At 46.0% G+C, this 21,043-nt stretch overlaps 1 protein-coding gene across 1 annotated transcript in view; it reads right to left on the bottom strand.

Annotated features, from left to right (window-relative positions):
- Positions 1-750: 750 nt before the first annotated feature.
- Positions 751-21,043, bottom strand: part of ARIH2 (ariadne RBR E3 ubiquitin protein ligase 2) — a gene marked incomplete at its 5' end in the record, with an annotated part of 60,546 nt that continues 40,253 nt past the window's right edge. The window contains 12 exon segments of the mRNA NM_001280136.1: positions 751-1,233; positions 1,453-1,536; positions 2,704-2,772; positions 3,928-4,071; positions 4,791-4,942; positions 9,458-9,479; positions 9,570-9,620; positions 10,619-10,736; positions 13,733-13,842; positions 15,795-15,916; positions 16,987-17,137; positions 19,285-19,348. Coding sequence (NP_001267065.1) covers positions 1,162-1,233; positions 1,453-1,536; positions 2,704-2,772; positions 3,928-4,071; positions 4,791-4,942; positions 9,458-9,479; positions 9,570-9,620; positions 10,619-10,736; positions 13,733-13,842; positions 15,795-15,916; positions 16,987-17,137; positions 19,285-19,348 — 1,159 coding nt within the window. The 3' untranslated portion in view covers positions 751-1,161.

The raw sequence follows: 21,043 nt of genomic DNA, 5'->3' as shown, positions 1-21,043 counted from the left end.
TATCCCTCTGACAGCTGGAACCAGGCAAGGGGGAACACACCTCAGCCTCAGAGCAGCCTCTGGACACTCTCCAGGTAACATGAAAATAACTTGTGCAAACACAGCCCCCATGCCAGAAAGTCCAGTGCCCTAGGGAGGGCTATCCTGAATTCTGACCCTGATGTTTGCCAAAGGAGAGTGCAGCAAGACAGTGTCAGGTTTGGCCAAATGTGACCCTGCTCAGAGCTATACCACTTGAATACTGGCACAAAAGAAAGGACCAAGGTAAAGCAAATTTATCTGGGAGGAACAATTCCCTTCAAAAGTAGATCCCTATCTTTAGGAGACAAAAGGAAACACTGTGATGAACCCACACCCCCTAGTTTGGGGGGCCACAGGCCCAACCCCATTCTGCTGTGGGCTCTAGCCTCAGTAGCCAGATCCAGGTAAACCTCAGTTTCAAGAATAAAGGTGAGCCACAGACATGCAGCACCACCAGAGACAACAACGCCCCGTGGCAAGAAGACCATGTTCTGGACTGTCTCCGTACTGCCACGGTAAGGCAGGAGGCATGCTGTGACCCCTTGTGCTCCATGCCCATTGCACAGGCCAGTTCAATTCCCTACCATCTGCCACCCATGCTCTTCTTTGGGACTACAACTCTGGCCAAACGTGAATATGGAAAGCAGAGGCCCAGGGCCCTCTTGCAGTACAGACATTTTGAGGTGGGTAGGCAGCATATGTTACATTCTAAGTAAAACAGCTAGAGGGTAAAACACTCCAATGCCAATTTATTTTCAAAAAGGGCTCTGTGTTATCCTATAGTTTGCCTTTTTTTTTTTTTTTGTATAATTGTACAACCTTTGAAAGTTACATAAGTTGTAATGATCTAATACTATTAATAGCCATTCAGAAAACACTTTCCCTCCCTCCCAACAACCATCCAGGGGGAAATAAAAGTCCTGAAAAGAGGCCAGTTCAACATGGCCTCTACCCTGGTAGAAACAAAAAGTGAAAAGAGAAGAAAACAGAAATCAACTAAGAGGTGTTGCCAGTGTCTCTCAGGAGTGGGGCCCTGGCTGTTGCCTGGGGTCATGAAAGGCAGAGCCTGCAGCATGCAGTATGGCAGCCGGGAGACCTTGCAGCCACATCTTCCTCACCCCGGCACATCCACATCCCAACTTAGGTGTCATGGAAATCTTTCAGCAGGGTTCTCCTCCGCTGCTCCGCTATATGCATCTGGTTCTCCAAGTCCTGCATCAGAGAAACAAGGTGTGTGCTTGCATGGCCCAGTCCTGGGAGCAAGGAGTAGCCAAAGCCACAAACACCCTCCAGGACCTCCAAGGAGTCAAAAACACTGCCCTTCCCATTCTTAGCAGCAGCTTCCAGTGCACAAGCCAACAACGCTGTCACCTATTACCATGCCAGTCCTCTACCTGCAATATAGAATCCAAGAGGACAGTGGGCACTTACCCCTCTGTCATAGCTGTCTGCACGCTCCACTTTCCATGAGAGGTTTTCGATCTCAGCCTCCAGCTGAGCCTGCTGGTATTCAAACTGTATAGGCAGAGCAGGAGGGTCAAAAGGTGAGTGGGCTGTGGCTGGGGCAGGGCCTGTACACGGGGGTGGGCACATGCAGCACCTCAGGCTCACAGGAACTACAGACAATCCTGATACTGTCCTCAGAAAGTAGTGTTATTCCCTGTGCCCAGAGCCAGAATCCAAGCAAAAGGCTATCCAAACAGCAAGGCCACACTCACCCTCCACCCTCAAAAGGTCCACTCCACCCTCCACACTCCCAAAGGCAGGCAAAGAATTTAAGCCACTAAAGAGAACACTCCCAACATGAAAGGGAATGGATGCTGTAAAAAATAAGTCAAATGAATATTCTCAGACACTATCACTTCATTTTTTTCAGTCCTCCAGCAAATCAAGAGCCTTAAAAATATTCAAACTTAAATACTTAGTAATCATACATCTAAGAAGATATACAGCTTTATGCACAAAAATGTTCCTCAATGTCCTATTTATAGCAGTGAAACAAAGAAAGAATAAATGTCCCAAGTGATGGTACAATCATGTAATGACACATTTATGCAACCATTAACAAAATGGTATTTACCAGGCAGGTAAATCATAACAGCTATAACAATAAACTGTTATAACAATAAAATGTTATATATAACCTTGATTATATATACACAATGTTAATTTTAAAAGGCTGGAAAATGCTGACAGTGTTAATTTCTCTCTGGACAATGTAAATGCTTTTCTGTTTTCCAGCATTTAAACAAAAATGTTAATTACTAGTTTATTAACACTATTGGTAATAACAATAAATTCATATTCAAATTCAACTCTAAGATGAAGAATTAAACAAGGTATAAAACAGTCAAATGTATCTTAAGGACATGCATGCTAAATATCCCTCCCAAGCATGGGCACTACTGGCCTCCCACTGGCCACAGACCTTTTTAGCCAATCGCACTTTAAATATAGTTGTTCAGAGGATTAGGTGCATGTGCCTTATATGACACAAAATAATAGCACCTGAGATCTATTTTGGAGGTGCCCAGAGCAGAAGTGGAATTTTGCAATTAGAGTTTTGTTTTAACTTTGCCCTCCCAATGACCAAGGTCTGGTCCTCACTCTCCTGCAAAGTGCTGGTAGAGAAGGGCACCTTTGAGGCTAACGGGACAGAGTAGAAAAATTGCTTTGCCTTACCAGCTTCTTCCTGGGTCCGGACTCCATGTAATATGCATATGGGTAGGTGTATTGCAGGGTGTATCGACACTGCAACAGGAGAGAAGAGAAGGAACCTGTGTCTGTGATTCTAAGCTACCTGCATCTCAGGTGGCTCTTACAATTCCTACCCTCAACATGCAAATTAGCCCAGCTCTATAGATATAGGCCTGAAAGAAATGATACTAGGCCGAATAGAGGATGAATTGGGAAAAGACATGAGGGAAAAAACAACAATGCTCACAGAACACCCACAGTTTCTTTTACAAACTGATTATCAGCAGCTGCCTCAATGGATTTTCCCTCTTGAGTAGGACATCAGAGTCAACACATCTATCTCAATGCTTAGCCAAAGACAACCTTTTTTTTTTTTTTTTTGAAACAAGGTTTTGTTCTGTTGCCCAGGCTGGAGTGCAGTGGTGCAATCCGCACTCACTGCAAACTCTGCCTCCCAGACTCAAGTGATCCTCCCACCTCAGCCTTCCAAGTAGCCAGGACTACAGGTGTGCATCACCACACCAGGCGAACGTTTGTTTTTTTTTTGTAGAGACGGGGTTTTCTCATGTTGCCCAGGCTGGTCTCAAACTCCTGGGCTCAAGCAATCCACCTGCCTTGGCCTTCCGAAGTGCTGGGATCATAGGCGTGAGACACTGCATCCTGCCCAATCTTTTTTTTTTTTTTTGAGACAGAGTCTTGCTTTGTCACCCAGGCTGGAGTGCAATGGTGTGATCTCGGCTCACTGCAGCCTCTGACTCCCAGGTTCAAGCAATTCTCGTGCCTCAGCCTCCCAAGTAGCTGGAACTACAGGCATGCACCACCATGCCCAGCTAATTTTTGTATTTTTATTAGAGACAGGATTTCACCATGTTGGCCAGGCTGGTCTCAAACTCCTGACCTCAAGTGATCAGACAATCTTTTATTTTCCTTTGAGTGATACATAAACAGGACAAAAGGAGAAGAAAAGTGCTCTAGTTTTCCCTGCAGGCAGAGGCAGTGCAACACTCTTATAAATCCCCTGGACATCCATCAGAGGACTGGGTCCTTAATGGGCACAGCACATGAAAATGTGGATCCACAAGCAGAAGCATGAAAGGCTGCACAGGGTGCTAAAATACCCTCCTTCAACAGAGCTTCCCATCATCAGAGGTCTGTGCCTGACGGAGCCAGGCACTGGACCAGGGATAGGATGAGTGAAGTGGTAGATACCTTGGCCAAGAGCTTGGCAGCATTCTGTAGGTACTGCCAGTCGATCCATGTCCCCAGATTGTTCATGACCCTCTCCTGAATCTTCTCATGAATCCGCTGGTATGTCTGTGCCTCTAGCTGCAAGCTTTTATTGTGGTTTTCCCACTACAGGGCACAGAAGAAGAAGAAAACCACAGGAGTCCCACGAAGGTGCAGAGGTCTACACAGGAGTTCAGGATAGACACCTTGCTGGCAGGACATGGCCACAGACTCCTCTAACTTATTCCCCAAAGTGCAAGAGCAGGTCTTCTTCAGTCCATCCTTCTAACCTGTCCAGAGCAGCTGTATGCTTACTGCCAGATCGCTCTACCCTTCTGGGGCAACAGGACTCGAGCCCTGAGGACTCTGCAAAGCTAGGCCCCTGATGGTCTACTATGCTTAGAGACCATTATGCATGGGGCTCTTTGGGCTTCTAAAGGGCTCCCTGGGAGAAACTGCCTTCCAAATCTGACTACTAAGATGATACTATGGGAACAGATTGTGAGGACAGAAAGAAAAAAATAAATAAAAATTAAAAACGTAGAAAAAAGAAAAAAAAAAAAAGATGGTACTAGATGGAAAAGACTGTCTGATGGCCCTTCATTGTCCTTCAATCCATCATTCAACCAAGGTGAGTACCAGGTCCTTCCCTGTTGGCTGGGGATATACCCTATAGAGCTTGAAAGGCACATCTATAGAGGCAGCACCAGGGATACTGCAGGAGCTCCATTCACTGACTTCTATGTGCACAGGCTAGCTCTGTCTACCAGTCCCTGGGAATCCGACCAGCAGGCCAAGTGGAAGAAGCCTACCCTGTAGGGGAAGGTACAGGAGAGGACACCTACCCTCTCAAAGTAGAATAAGTACTTCTTGAGGGCTTCCCTCGCCTGGGCTTGTTGGCTCTGGTTCACAATGTCAGGATTCTCCTTGTAACGACTGCACTCATAGTATTCACTGCCATGAGTCTTCCAATCTCCTAGACACATCCAGCAGAAGTCTGTGCAGAACAGAGGAAGAGTCATTTACATCTACAAGACAACTCCACTTTCCTCCATAGGCAGAGGAGTGAGACAGACAGACCCTGCTCCCAAAGGGGTCACCTGAACACAACTTCCCAAGGGTGCCTCTTTCCCGAAGGAATGTGCACCTCTCATCCCTGTCACATCCTACTGTCCTTGTAGCCTGTACTTGCTGATAGGAACAAAAGCCTATGGATAATTTCTATTCCATGAGCACATGTGCCATGCGCCTTATTAATCTAACACAGGCAGATGCTGACCATACAGACTACTGGTCTGCTATGTCAATGCCACTACGAGAAGGAGGAACTAGTCCAACTGAGGCCGACCTGACTGTCTAAACGCACATCATCAGTACAAACTGACCTCCCTACTGCTGCCTACCCTCACACTTGTCCTAGAAAGATTTTTGTATATGAAACTAAGAATAAAGGCTTTCCCCCTTTTTCTTCTATTTAAAAAAACACATTTCTTATTTTTCTTTTTCTTTTTCTTTTTTTTTTTGAGACAGAGTCTCACTCTGTCACCCAGGCTGGAGTGCAGTGGCGCGATCTTGGCTTACTGCAACCTCTGCATCCCAGGTTCAAGCGATTCTCTTGCCTCAGCCTCCCGAGTAGCTGGGACTTACAGGTGCCTGCCAACATGCTGGCTAATTTTTGTATTTTTAGTAGAGATGGGGTTTCACCATGTTGGCCAGGCTGGTCTCAAGAACCCCCAGTGTTCAGTGATTCGCCCATCTCTGCCTCTCAAAGTGCTGGGATTATAGGCGTGAGCCACTGCGCCTGGCAAATAACACATTTCTATAAAACCTAGAGCTATCCAATGGTTCATAATCAGAATTATGATTCTGCTTTCGCGGTAGCTCACACCTGTAATACCAGCACTCTGGGAGGCCAAGGCGGGTGGATCACCTGAGGTCAGGAATTTGAGACCAGCCTGGCCAACATGGTGAAACACTCGTCTCTACTAAAAAAAAAAAAAAAATATATATATATACACACACACACACACACACACACACACACACACACACAAATTAGCCAGGTGTGGTGGCACGTGCCAGTAGCTACTTGGGAGGCTGAAGCACGAGAACTGGTTGAACCTGTAGGGCGGAGGTTGTGAGCCGAGATTACACCACTGCACTCCAGCCTAGGTGACAGAGCGAGACTGTGTCTCAAAAAAAAAAAAAATCCCCCATATGTTCAAAGAATTATTGTTAGATGCTCAAAGAATTACTGCAGTCTAATGGAGAGAAGCCAACCACAGTTTTGTTGGATGAACAATGGCCTGTTGATATTCTGCATTCCATGAGCACATGGGCTATGTGCCTTGTTATATCTGTGTCAAGGCTGCTATGAGAAGCAAAACTTGTCTGAGGTCCTCCTGGTTGTCTAGAAACACACATTGTTCTAATAATACCTTATTCGATTTTATATCTGGCCTATTCTGCCTCTTCCAGACCCTGACAGTGGTAAATCCTGTTTCCCAGGATTCACTCTCCTGGGATAACTTGGCTTACTGACTTCCCCAAAAATGAGGCTCTTGAATCATTTTAGGGAAGCCAAAGCAAAACCCGGAGACCCAGAGGTTGTTCAATTTTTCTCCTCCTGGGAGCCTTCACCTAATAGTGGCAACAATGCCCTCTCCTTAATTAGCTAGGTGTGCTTGCTACCATTTTAAAGAACAATACAGGCCGGGCACGGTGCCTCACGCCTGTAATCCAAGCACTTCGGGAGGCCAAGGTGGGCTAATCATGAGGTCAGGAGTTCACAACCAGCATGGCCAACATGGTGAAACCCCGTCTCTACCAAAAATACAAAAAATTAGCTGGGTATAGTGGCGGGCGCCTGTAATCTCAGCTACTTGGGAGGCTGAGGCAGGAGAATCGCTTGAACCCAGGAGGCGGAGGTTGCAGTGAGCCGAGATCGCACCACTGCACTCTAGCCCAGGCGACAGAGTGAGACTCTGTCAAAAATTAGCTGGGTATGGTGGCATGTGCCTGCAGTTCCAGCTACTCAGGAGGCCGAGCAAGGATAATTGCTTGAACCTGGGAGGTGGAGGCTGCAGTGAGCCTAGATCGCACCACTGCACTCAGCCTGTCAGCCTGGGTGACAGAGTGAGACTCCATCTCAAAAAACGAAACAAAACAAAACAAAAAACCACATTCCCTACGGTTGCCCATATAGGTGGTATAAAACATACAGCAAAGAAAGAGATGGCAGTTTTTTGTTTGTTTGTTTGTTTGTTTGTTTGTTTTTGAGACGGAGTCTCACTCTGTTGCCCAGGCTGGAGTGCAGTGGCGCGATCCTGGCTCACCGCAACCTACACCTCCCTGGTTCAAGCGATTCTCCTGCCTCAGCCTCCCGAATAGCTGCGACTACAGGAGTGCGCCATTGCGCCTGGCTAATTTTGTATTTTTTTTTAGTAGAGATGGGGTTTCATCATGTTAGCCAGGATGGTCTCGATCTCCTGACCTCATGATCTGCCCACCTCGGCCTCCCAAAGTGCTGGGATTACAGGCGTGAGCCACTGCGCCCAGCCAGTTTTTTTTTTTTGAGACAGAGTCTCGCTCTATCGCCCAGGCTGGAGTTCAGTGGCACAATCTCGGCTCACTGTGACCTCCACCTCCTGGGTTCAAGTGATTCTCGTGAGATGGCAGTGAACTCTGGGTGTCAAGGGATATGGACACCCAGGGGGCTTCTTAGGCACTAGGAATGTGGTGGGTGCTGGGATGTTTGTCATTATTCTTTAAACTCTGTGTCGTCTGCATTGTTCTAAGTGTATGATACACTTCTCTCTCTGATATATACAAAGAAAAAGAGAGCGAAAGAATGTGGCCCCACAGAAGAAATATGCCACTACCCATGGCCTATCTTCGTTTGGCACTGCAGAGTCAATGTTGCTGTCTAAGATCCTGCCATGACCACTCTGATTAAGAGGGCTCCTGGGGCCGGGAGCGGTGGCTCACACCTGTAATCCCAGCACTTTGGGAGGTCGAGGCAGGCGGATTGCCTGGGGTCAGAAGTTCGAGACCAGCCTGGCCAACATGGTGAAACCGCATCTATACTAAGAATATAAAAATTATCCAGGTGTGGTGGTGGGCGCCTGTAATAGCAGCTACTGGGGAGGCGGAGCGAGAATCGCTTGAACCCAGGAGGTAGATGTTGCACTGGGCCAAGATCGCACCATTGCATTCCAGCCTGAGCGACAAGAGCAGAACTCCATCTTTGGGGAAAAAAAAAAAAAAAAAAGGACAGGCTCGGTGGCTCATGCCTATAATCCCAGCACTTTAAGAGGCCAAGGTAGGCGGATCACCTGAGGTCAAGAGTTGGACACCAGCCTGGCTAACATGGTGAGACCCCGTCTCTACTAAAAATATAAAAAAGTAGCCAGGTGAGGTGGTGAGTGCCTGTAATCCCAGCTACTCAGGAGGCTGAAGTGGGAGAACTGCTTAAACCCAGGAGGTGGAGGTTGCAGTCAGCCAAGATCACACCACTGTACTCCAGCCTGGGCGACAGAGTGAGACTCTGTCTCAAAAAATAAAGAAAAGAGGGTTCCTGGAAATAGCATTTGCATAGGCCCTTACAAAGCAAAATTCTCGGTCGGGCACAGTGGCTCACTCCTGTAATCCCAGCACTTTGGGAGGCCAAGGTAGGGAGATCACCTGAGGTCAGGAGTTCGAGACCAGCCTCGAACATGGCAAACCCCCATCTCTACTAAAAATACAGAAATCAGCCAGACGTGGTGGAAGATGCCTGTAATCCCAGCTACTTGGAAGGCTGAGGCAGGAGAACTGCCTGAACCCAGGAGATGGAGGTTGCAGTGAGCCAAGACTGCGCCACTGCACTCCAGCCTGGGTGACAGAGTGAGACTCTTTCTCCAAAAAAAAAAAAAAAAAAAAGAAAAGAAACTGTCAGGGGCTCCTGTTGAGCATCAAAGCAGCTGTGTAGGAGACCCACTTGGACATATTTTCTACTTGAAGGGATTCTGTTTCTTCAGTTGACCTGGCCGGATGGCATACATGGGTTCTAGCTATGTAAATTATTCCTGATGGATGAAGGAGGTCTGAAAGGCTAAATCAAAACCCCCACTAGAAACTTTGTAAAACAGCAAGGGAAAACCATTATTTTACTACTTCTGGTAAAGGTATCTACAACGTAGCACAGATAAGCCCCAAGCTACTTACCTGCCTTGGCAAAAAAATGAAAGCAACACCCTGAAATCATCTTCTTGGATAACTGAGGATCATGAGGTTTATCCCAAACTTGACTTCTGACTGTATGTGTTAGCAAGATAGCAGTGGGATTATAAAAGGGACCAAAAAACAGAAAATAAAAATAAAAAGCTACTTTATGCCAGTTACTGTGACTGTTAAGTGACTGAGGTTCTTCTATGTTTTGTCATTTCATGGCAGAAGTACTCACTTAAATAGTAACAGAGACCCAACCACAAGAAAGTGCCACTGGGCCTTACACACCAAGCTTGGAACTCACCGTGTTTACATTTGGAGCATTGCTGTCAGAGGGAAACAGAAGAAAACACGTTAAGGGCACACTGACCAAAGCTTCCATGTCACACATGCAAACTGCAGAGGCTTCTGCTCACCATGTGATTGCAGCCTCCATTCTTCTCAATGCAGATGTTGCACTTGGGACACTGAGGAGACAGAAGGGTGCCATTAGGCTCACACACCACCAGGTTGGTTTTAAGACAAATTACACAAAGCTCCTGGCACCTGTGCCCAATTGCTCATGGTGTGAGCACTTCTGGGGAGGAGCATCTCACTTAAATGTGGCAGGTCGCTGAGGCTGGAACAGCAATTCAAGGAAATGAGGTCAGCACATTTAGCTTTGAAACACTTCAAGCACCAGCTGAACCCCACTAAGTCTTCCACCATCTGCCCCTGCCATGAAGCTACTCAGATTAAGCACAAGTTGAATCAGCAGAAAGCCTGCCTTCTTGAGAGGACTGCCAAAGCAGCACAGGAGCTGCCACAATGGATTCAGTCCTGGTCAGCTTGCCTGAACTTCTGCTTCGAGAAGAGGGCAAGGAAACCACATCTAAAGCTCATCTCTCCCATTTGAGATGCCAGCAACCTGAGGCAGCAATGCAGACACCAGTCTGATGCTGTGATCTCCCACTGCCGTGAAGTCGACTATGTTTAATAATGTCGTTATCGTAACTGTGCTTGTGAGTGCACTGACTCGGCGAGTGACTGACAAAGGGTACAGTGGCCCCTAGAGCCCACAGGCCATACTTTCCCATGGGAGACTTCAAAATGAGTATCGTGCAGGTCTGGGCTTGCATTACAGCCTTATATGTATCAAGTGTGGCTATTAACCACCTCCTTTTCAGGGCTGTTAAAGGCTGGTAGGCGTTCAATCATAATTAGTTCTCTTCTAATTAGTTCCCCCTTTGGGTCCCCCTTTCCTGGCATTTTGGCATTTCATCATAATAAAGAAAATATGCACCCAATGCATCCTATGATAAACTGCTACGAGCTGCCAACTCTGTGTGAGGGTCCCCAAACCCCCAGTCCTCAGGAAGGGTCCTGGGGCTCTGGGTATTCTGCTCTCAGATGGCAAATCTCCAAGGCAAGGCCCTGGGCAGCACTAAGGAGGGCAAATCCATGAGAGGTAAAATACGGTCCTTACGTCTTTAGTGTGAGCACTAATGTAGTTGGCTGTTTCAGAGTCGTCTGCACACTTCGTGAGCCATTTCCGGATTGTGGCACAGTCTGTGGGTGCGTGATACATCTGACGACACTTGAAACTTAAAATTGGAAAAGAAAAACATTCAAATATTCATTAAGTCAGGGTCCCATGTTCAAAATTTTCCTTTTATCCAAGCCAACAAATCATGAATTAGAGCTTTTTTCTTTTTCTTTTTTTTTTTTTGAGACAGAGTCTTGCTCTGTCGCCAGGCTGGAGTGTAGTGGCGTGATCTCGGTTCACTGCAAGCTCTGCCTCCCGGGTTCACGCCATTCTCCTGCCTCAACCTCCCGAGTAGTTGGGACTACAGGTGCCCGCCACCACGCCCGGCTAATGTTTTGTATTTTTAGTAGAGACAAGGTTTCACCGTGTTAGTCAGGATGGTCTCGATCTCCTGACCTCGTGATCCACCCACCTCGGCCTCCCAAAGTGCTGGGATTACAGGCGTGAGCCACTGCGCCCAGTCTAATTTTTGTATTTTTAGTAGAGATGGGGTTTCACCATGTTGGCCAGGATAGTCTTGATCTCTTGACCTTGAGATCTGCCCGCCTCAGCCTCCCAAAGTGCTGGGATTACAGGCGTGGGCCACTGTGCCCGGCCTAGAGCTTTTCAAATAGGTAAAGTTATCTCTCAAGGCTTGTGGAACCTTTACCTACCCAGAGTTATACTGAAATACTGCATGAATGTCTCTTCAACTTAAGCCTTTGTAAGACATGCTCTAACACGCACAAATAAAATATTTCTGTAGGCCGAGTGCAGTGGTTCATGCTTGTAATCCTAGCACTATGGAAGGTTGAGATGGGAGGACTGCTTGAGCCCAGGAGTTTGAAACCAGCCTGGGCAATATGGTGAGATCCCATCTCTACAAAAAATGAAAAAATTAGCCAGGTGTAGTGCTATGTGTCTGTAGTCCCAGCTACTAGAGAGTCTAAGGCAGGAGGATTTGCCTGAGCTCTGGAGGTCAAGGCTGCAGTGAGCTGTGTTCGCATCACTGTACTGCAACGTGGACAACTGAGAGAGACCCTGTTTTTTTAAAAAAAGGATTGCTTTAGACCAGGAGTTTGAGACCAACCAACCTAGGCAACGTAGGAAGACCCTGTCTCTACAATTTTTTTTTTGAAATGGAGTTTCGCTCTTGTCACCCAGGCTGGAATGCAATGGCATGATCTTGGCTCACTGCAGCCTCTGCCTCCCTGGTTCAAGTGATTTTCCTGCCTCAGCCTCCTGACTAGCTGAGATTACAGGCTCCTGCCACTATGCCTGGTTAATTTTTGTATCTTTAGTAGAGACATGATCTCACCACGTTGGCCAGGCTAGTCTTGAACTCCTGACCTTAGGTGATCCACCCGCCTCAGTCTCCTAAAGTCACAGGGGTCCTAAAGCTGGGGTCACAGGTGTGAGCCACCACACTTGGCCCCTACAACAAATTTAAAAAAATTAGCTGGGCATCTGTAGTTTCAGCTACTTGGGAGGCTTAGGCAGAAGGATCACTTCATCCCAGGGGTTTGAGGCTGCAGTGAGCTATGATATGTATGTTAAATACCTTGTTTAAACATCTTGTTTACCAACTCCCAAGATGTCAAACACAGAGCTATGACTCTCAAAGGGCATGGTGAGGTGCTCTGAGAAGGACTCCTTAGCTCAGACCTAAGGCAGGATTGAGACCCACTTCTGGGAGTCTCATCGGATCTCCTAGTCAGATATGCACACAAGAATGCACAAATGCCAGAACGTGCAAAATCTGTAGGGTCATGATATATCTGATGACACTGAAACTTAAAACAGAAAAAAAAGACACTCCAATATTCGTCGGGCTAGGCTTCCATATTTTGAAATTTTCTTTTGTGGAGGCCAACAGTACTTTGTGGCTAGAAAAGGCCCTCAGGCAAATACCCAGGGAAAGAATTTCATAAAGTGGGACACAAGGATAAAGAACAATTACAAGGAGTCTTCTGAATCTGCTGTGATCCTGGGGGCTGCCGGATTTAAAATGAAAGAACCACTGCATTAGTGATTCTTAACCTTTGGTGTCAATAATGTCTTGAAATGCAGGCATGTGCACACACACACACCTCACATTTTCCATGTAGTTTCTCTGAAGCCCCACCATGAATATTCCAGGGAGGTATGATTAGGACAGATCTGGGCCTAAATTATGGTTCTACGATTTACTAGGTTTACCTTGTACCTTGATTTATTCATAGAATATAAGGGTCATGGCTAGGCGCGGTTGGCTCAATCCTGTAATCCCAGCACTTTGGGAGCCCAAGGCGGGCAGATCACGAGGTCAGGAGTTTGAGACCAGCCTGGCCAACACAGTGAAACCCTGTCTCTACTAAAAATACAAAAATTAGCTGGGCATGGTGGCACATGCCTGTAGTCCCAGCTACTCAGGAGGCTGAGGCAGGAGAATCACTTGAACCTGGAAGGCGGAGGTTGTGGTGAGCCAAGTATGTGCCACTGCACTCCAGCCTGGGCTACAGAGAAAGACTCCGTCTCAAGAAAACAACAAAAAAAGAGAGAATATAAGGGTCATATACAGTTGCGATAATGCAGGATAAGTGATCAGGATAGTGCCTGTCACCTGGTAAGCCTTAGGTAAACTTTAGTTATTCCCATGGTATCTACTGAATGAAGTGAACCTTGAGTAGATGTAGAATATATTTATGACTTAGTTTAACAAAAATTAGCCAAGAAAGGCCAAGACAGAGAAAGATTAAAATGTTGAAGGTTATACCTTTCAAACACAGTAATATGTGATTAGCTATGCAGGCAGATACATCCCACACAATCTCTGGGCCATGAGACCTAGTAGCATAAGCCACAACACATTCTCCAAGAACCTGTGTCACTTCCTTGCCTCCAGACTGAGCATGTATTGAAGACCTAGTGGAATATGAGATGCTGGACATAAACCTACCCACTTGGAGCACAGCTGCTCTGTTGGCTCAGAGACCCTGCCTCTTCCAGTGCCGCCCTCACATGGAGCAACAGCAGTGGTGCTTTGGAGGATGGGGCATGAGCCCAGGGCTGCTCAGCACTCACACTCACTCTTACCAGAAGACCTCGTTGCACCGATTGCACTGTACTCGGCGAGCTCTAGGCTCCTGTACCCGAATAACCATGGGGCAGTCTGCACCAGGGCACAGCTGGAGCTGGTAATGACTCTGTGAACACACCAAGAGGAAACAATGAGGACATCTCTTAGTTGCTGTCTAAAAATCAGAACCCCCTGAATATTCAAACACTTTCTGTTCTCCCAGCTGATGACTTATACGAAGGGGCTATATAAATTCAGAAAGGATGTGAAGACCAAACGTAAGCCAGATATTAAAGAGGAATTTAGAACGTTTAGCTTAAACCAGGTAGCAACTCACTGGAATGATCTAAGTTTATATAGAATTGCACCAGGCATGGTGGCTCCTGCCTATAGTCCTAGCTACTCAGGAGGCTGAGGTGGGAAGACTGCTTGAGGCCTGAAATTTGAGGCTGCAGTGAGCTGATTGCACCAATGCATTCCAGCCTGGATGACAGTGAAACTCTGTCTCTGAAAAAATTAAAAAATAACAAATAAGGCCGGGCGCGGTGGCTCATGCCTGTAATCCCAGCACTTTGGGAGGCCGAGGCAGGCGGATCACCTGAGGTCAGGAGTTTGAGACCAGCCTGGCCAACATGGTGAAACCCTGTCTCTACTAAAAAACACAAAAATTAGTTGGGTGTGGTGGCGCGAGCTTGTAACCTCAGCTACTCAGGAGGCTGAGGCTGCAGAATCGCTTGAACCTGGGAGATAGAGGTTGCATTGAGCTGAGATCGTGTCCCTGTACTCCGGCCTCGGTGACAGAGTGAGACTCCATCTCAAAAAAAAAAAAAAACAACAACGTATATCTGAGGAGCTCAATGACCCTCAAAGGCAGCGAACAGCATAAAGAACAAGGCCTTCTGTTTATCCTGCGGCACGTGCATGACAAGACCCAGACCATAAATTAATCTGAAAAGCTTAGGCAAAAAAGACAAAGATGAAAGTTATGCTGCATCGGGTGGATGGCTTGAGCTCAGAAGTTCAAGACCAGCCTGGGCAAGATGGTGAAACACCCATCTTTACGAAAAATACAAAAATTAGCTGGGTTTGGTGGTGCGCGCCAGTAGTCCCAGCTGCTCGGGAGGCTAAGGTGGGAGGATTGCTTAAGCCTGGGAGGTCAGAGGCTGCAGTGAGCCATGTTTGTGCCTCTATACTCCAGCCTGGGTGACAGAGTAAAACCCTGTCTCCAAAAAAAAAAAAAAGAAGAAAAAGAAAAAGAAAAGAAAATTATATTGCATGGAATCAGCAGGCCTAGCAGATGGCCTAATAGAGGGAAAGGACTCCAAAAGTGACCATGCTGAATCCTGGACAAGTTTTCCAATTACTCAAAAAGCAATACCCCTTCTCTCTGCTCAACCACACAGGAAACTGAATGTAACAGCAGCTCCTAAATATGCCTAATTTGGATTCACCCGCTGACACACAATAGCTTCTTTAAGCAACTATGTATAAGGTGGGGAGGTCTGTCTATGGAAGAGAAAATCAAGACTCAGAGGTTAAAAAAAAAAAAAAAAAGAAAGAAAGAGGCTGGGTGCAGTGGCTCACGCCTGTAATCCCAGCACTTTGGGAGGCCGAGGGGGGCAGATCATGAGGTCAAGAGATCAAGATCATCCTGGTGAAACCCCGTCTCTACTAAAAATACAAAAATTAGCTGCGAGTGGTGGTGCATGCCTGTAGTCCCAGCTACTTGGGAGGCTGAGGCAGGAGAATCGCTTAAACCTGGGAGGCGGAGGTTGCAGTGAGCCAAGATTGCGCCACTGCACTCCAGCCAGGCAACACAGCAAGGCAGTCACACACGCAAAAAAAAGAGTGGTCACAAAGAAAGGAAGTATCCAAGTTTCACACAATGATGTGTCTGATTCTAAGGCCTGTACTCTTCACTATCACTCCAGTGGTTTTCAAACTTTTTTTAAAGCCATGGAGCGCTTTCTTTGAACATTATCACTTAATGTCAGCCTAGTCTACAAAGTAAGTAACTGTGGTGACCCTCTGATGGAAGGTAGGCCCGGGAAGACAGGGCAGAACAAAGGCTGGCCATACCTCCACATAGTCCCTGAAGAGGTAGCGCCTGTATTTCTCTCTCAATTCTTCATTGGGAAGCAATGGAAACACAAAGTCCTCTGGTGTACGGAGTGGACAGTCCTGAGCCATACAAGAGACTCCTGTTGAACAAAAACAACCTGATGGGGCCGGGTGCGATGGCTCATGCCTGTAATCCCAGCACTTTGGGAGGCCAAGGCAGGCAGATCACCTGAGGTTGGGAGTTCGAGACCAGTCTGACCAGTATGGAGAAACCCAGTCTCTACTAAAAATACAAAATTAGCCAGGTGTGGTGGCGCATGCCTGTAATCCCAACTACTCAGGAGGCTGAGGCAGGAGAATCGCTTGAACCCGGGAGGCAGTGGTTGTGGTGAGCTGAGATCATGCGATTGCACTCCAGCCTGGGCAACAAGAGCGAAACTCTGTCTCAAAACAAACAAACAAACAAAAAACCAAAAAAGTGATGGGCAAGCATACTGCAGAAGACACAACTTGCCCACCTAGTTCTGTCAACAAATCCAAGTTGCATAAAAGAAACTCTTCAAGCAACAGAATTTATTCAAAGAGAAGAGAGAAATTAGCATATTTTCACAGCAATGAAACTAAAATATTATCCCAAATTGTATCACTAACGGCACCATTAAATAACAAAACCATTTTAAAAATCCTTATATAGGTTCTTGACTAACAATTGAGTTTTGTGATGTTTAACATTATTTAGAGGTGATTATCACCAATTGTGGGACTTTGCAGATATCAATTAATGCGATGCTAATGTGTTTCAGTATCATCAAATCACAGTATAACAAATACTTCTGTAACTAATCATCAAATTTGATTTGTGCTATGTTACCTAAATAGCAGCAAACTCTTGTGGGCATTTCTGAGTTATGGCTGCCACTTGTGGAATCAAGGTAGGCAGCTTAAAGGATCGTTCTCCCAAAAGGTGAGAGAAGGTAGCTCTGCACTCATGCCAACATTTACAACAGTATATTTAGTTTTCTCGTTTTGCTGAGGACTGGGGAAAACTTTGTCACTGTTTGTATGGATGTATTTGAAAATCACTAGTGCTGATGATAAAAACCCCAATCAGGCTCAGAAGAAAATACTCAGTTTACTTGAGTACATGAAAAGGCAGAGTCAAAGATAAACACTTCATGCCAGCTTTTTATAAGTTCTGTGGCAGACTCACCCACGCCCACGCCGTCCTTGACGAGAACTGAGCAGTGCTGCTCCCAGCAGCTACGGCAAAACTGGTGCTGACAGGCCAGAGAGAGTAGGTTTTCCTTTCGCACAAACTGCATACACACTGCACAGTGGTGAGGGGGATGGGATGTGGGAACCTGGAGAGAAACAGAGCCACATGAGCCAAAGAGGAGTCAGGTCCAGGAGGCCATAAGGGTACCTCATGCAGCCGGGTGCATGGAAAGCGATCCTCACCCTGCAACAAGTATCAGAGCTCAACTGCAATGTGTGGACTCTGAGTCCCAAGGGTACTAAGCTAAAAGTATATACCAGGAAGGCTTCCTGAAGGAGGTGGCAGCTGGGCTGGGCTTGCAAAATCACCAGGATTCAGAGGCAGAAACAAGGCTGAAATGAGAACTTACAGTGGTTTATAATGGCAGACTGAAAAACTCAGGGTTTCAGAATTGCCAAGGTCCTTAGAAGTCACTTAGTCCAAATTCTTTTAGAAGCTATCAGGTTTCTTTTGTAGACTACCCCTGTTAAGCACAGCAGAGTTGCCCCTCACAACTACTAGAAACCTAGTCACAAAGGTTATTAGAGGATGAGTTTATAAATCTTCTAACAGCCAACACTGTAGTTTTACTTGTCAAGGACAGTGGTTTCACTATATCGACGTACCCAAACCACAAAATACTACAGCCTTTACCAAGTTACAACTTATCCTTAATACACCAGATGTCACATGTAATTAATATTGGGGGGGGGGGATGTGGAGACACCAACTAGGGGAAGAAACTCTTCTAGAATGTGTGCAAATAACTGTATAGCATGAACTCCAGAATCCACATCATGCTACACAAACTGGCAGAGAAAGACAATCTGGGGACCTTGGCTAAAACCACAAACCAATGGAAAAGTCCACTTACAAGAACATTAGGTTCTTTTTAGTTTACTGGGAATATAAAAAAACAAGTTGAGGAAAAGAACTGGATTCTCATGTTTATCCATTTTGCTTCTGGAAACCTTTGTCTTAAGAGGCTGCAGAAATTATGCGGTGATCTAAGCCCCAATTCTGCCTTCCAAGATCTCTTTTAGCATGGCCCTCATTCAAAAAATATTCGACATATGTTCGTTTAGCTCCTAGATACACAGGAAATTGCTATGCATTGTTAAAATACAGCTTCTATGGTAGGGGTGGTAAAATGATATGAGTTAATCACTATAACACATATGTAAAAGTTTATAGATATAATTAGGTGAGTTTCCAGGGGAATGATCCAGGAGACAGGCTTTGTCAGAGGTGGCTTAGATTTTTTTTTTTTTCTTTTGATGGAGTGTCTGTCGCCCAGGCTGGAGTGCATGCAGGGGTGCGATCTTGGCTCACTGCAACCTCCACCTCCCGGGTTCAACCAGTTCTCCTGCCTCAGCCTCCCAAGTAGCTAGGATTACAGGCATGCGCCACCAGGCCTGGCTAATTTTTGTATTTTTAGTAGAGATGGGGTTTCACCATGTTGGCCAGGCTGGTCTCAAGCTCCTGACCTCAAGTGATCCGCCCGCCTCGGCCCCCCAAAGTGCTGGGATTATGGGCGTGAGCCACCGTGCCTGGCCGGACTGGGGTCTTTAAAGGTGAATTCCCTCCCTATAAGCAAAGGTGGAGCCAGAGTCTGGACATTCTAGGAAGGGAAGGCACAAACAGAAGACATATGCAGTAATCTCAGACACACCAAAGCACCCAGAAGGAATGGAGTGCAGGCTGAAAGTGCAGAGAGGAAAGTGGGGCTGGAGAGGGCCCAAGGACAGGCAATGACTTAGTCCCTATCTGTAAGGAAACTTTTCAAACCATAACAGAAGATTTAAGTCAATACTAGAACAAATATTGTGGGCATGTTGAACTATAAACAAAGCAAAGAGAGCTCCTTTTTTTTTGAGACAGAATCTCGCTCTGTCGCCCAGGTTGGAGTGCAGTGGCATGATCTCGGCTCACTGCAAGCTCCGCCTCCCGGGTTCATGCCATTCTCCTGCCTTAGCCTCCCGAGCAGCTGGGACTACAGGTGCCTGCCACCACATCTGGCTAATTTTTTTTTTTTTTGTATTTTTAGTAGAGACAGGGTTTCACCGTGTTAGCCAGGATGGTCTCGATCTCCTGACCTCGTAATCCACCCGCCTCAGCCTCCCAAAGTGCTGGGATTACAGGCGTGAGCCACACTGCACCCAGCCAAGTAAAGATAGCTCTTAAGGACACTGTAAGCCAAAGCAAGAACCACATGCAATTAGGAGAAGCCTCATTCAAGTAATAGACACTCACATGTTTTGATGGATTAGGCTGAACTCGAGCCTCAACAAGCAGTTGAGCAGAATTGGACTTGTATCTACAAAACAAAAAGCAGAAATGAAGGCAATCAGAAGCTAAAGACATTTTTACCCCTGAACAATAACAGGAGAGAGAAAGATGTTTAGAGCATCTTTGTCTCTACTTTCTCACAGAACCAAGCTTCCTTTTATCTCAGTACAAAGACTTTTTTTCTCAAGACAGAAAATGCAAAATATAAAGGAATAATAAAAAATATAAAGCCCAATAAATCATGCTACATTTAAGAACCTCAATTCATCAGAAGACACCAAAGTCAAAAGCCAAGCCATAAGCTGGAAGATAATTCAATATATAAACTTCTAGGCCAGGCGCAGTGGCTTACTCCTGCAATCCCAGCACTTTGGGAGGCCGAGGCGGGCAGATCACTTGAGGTCAGGAGTTTGAGACCAGCCTGGCCAAGATGGTGAAACCTGTCTCTACTAAAAATACAAAAATTAGCTGGGCATGGTGGCACGTGCCTGTAGTCCCAGCTACTTGGGAGCCTGAGGCAAGAGAATCGTTCGAACCCGGGAGGCAGAGGTTGCAGTGAGCTGAGATTGTGCCATTGCACTCCAGCCTGCAAGACAGAGCGAGATTCTGTCTCAAAAAAAAAAAAAAAATCTATATATATGGCTGGGCGCAGTGGCTCACACCTGTAATCTCAGCACTTTGGGAGGCCGAGGTGGGTAAATCACTTGAGGTCAGGAGTTTGAGACCAACCTGGCCAATACGGTGAAACCCTATCCGGGAGTGTTGGCTCATGCCTGTAATCCCAGCTACTTGGGAGACTGAAGCAGGAGGATTGCTTGAACCTGGGAGGTGGAGGTTGCAGTGAGCAGAGACTGCACTACTGCACTCCAGCCTGGGAGACAGAGCAAGACTCTGTCTTTAAAAAAAATAAAAATAAAAATAAAAATAAAAAAAATAACTGGCAAAGGATCAGTATTCAGAGTAAACAAAACTCCTAAAAATCCATTTGGTTCTAGGAACTGGACATGGGAGAAGGGGGAAGGATCCATTTGGAATAACAAAATAACTCAATAAAAAATGGGGAGAAGACTTAACAGGCATTTCAAAGGAGGAGGCAGCACAAATGGCCATTAAACATATGAAAAGATTCTCAACCTCCTTAATAATACAGGACCATTGAAACAATTAGATGCCATTTACATCCACCAAACTGCAAAACTTTAAGTCTTACAATATCAGGAACACCTATATACCACTGCTGAGCGTGTAAAGTGGTAAATCACTCTGGAAAACAACCTGGAATTATTTAGCAAAGACAAAACTACGCGTATGCTATAGCCAATAATTCCTTTTCTATATTTAACTCCAGAAAAATTACGTGACAGTAAGAGTTACCTACAATAATTTTCCATTTATAACAGAATTATCAAGTGGCAATAAAAGTGCCACACAAAGCCCAGGTCAACATATTTCCAAGATACCAGGAATTGGAGCAGAAAAGAATTATGTCTCATCTATGTGATTTCTACCTAGTCAGAATGCTTCCCTCGGCTATCCTTATTGAGGGGCCCGTTTTATTCCTAATTCCCACAGTAATATTTTAAGTATCTTTTGCCATCCAAATCTCCACTCCTGAGTTATGCTGAAAGAGTGTGGGCAGTGAGAGATATCCTATTGCCAGAACCTATGTGGTTCCAGAGTTTTGGCAGTAGTATAATAATAAGGCAGCAGCAGTTCATCTGCA

This window comes from Pan troglodytes, chromosome 2, assembly GCF_028858775.2.
Source record: "Pan troglodytes isolate AG18354 chromosome 2, NHGRI_mPanTro3-v2.0_pri, whole genome shotgun sequence".
Taxonomy (NCBI): Eukaryota; Metazoa; Chordata; class Mammalia; order Primates; family Hominidae; genus Pan; species Pan troglodytes.
This window is presented reverse-complemented; position numbering and strand designations above follow the sequence as displayed.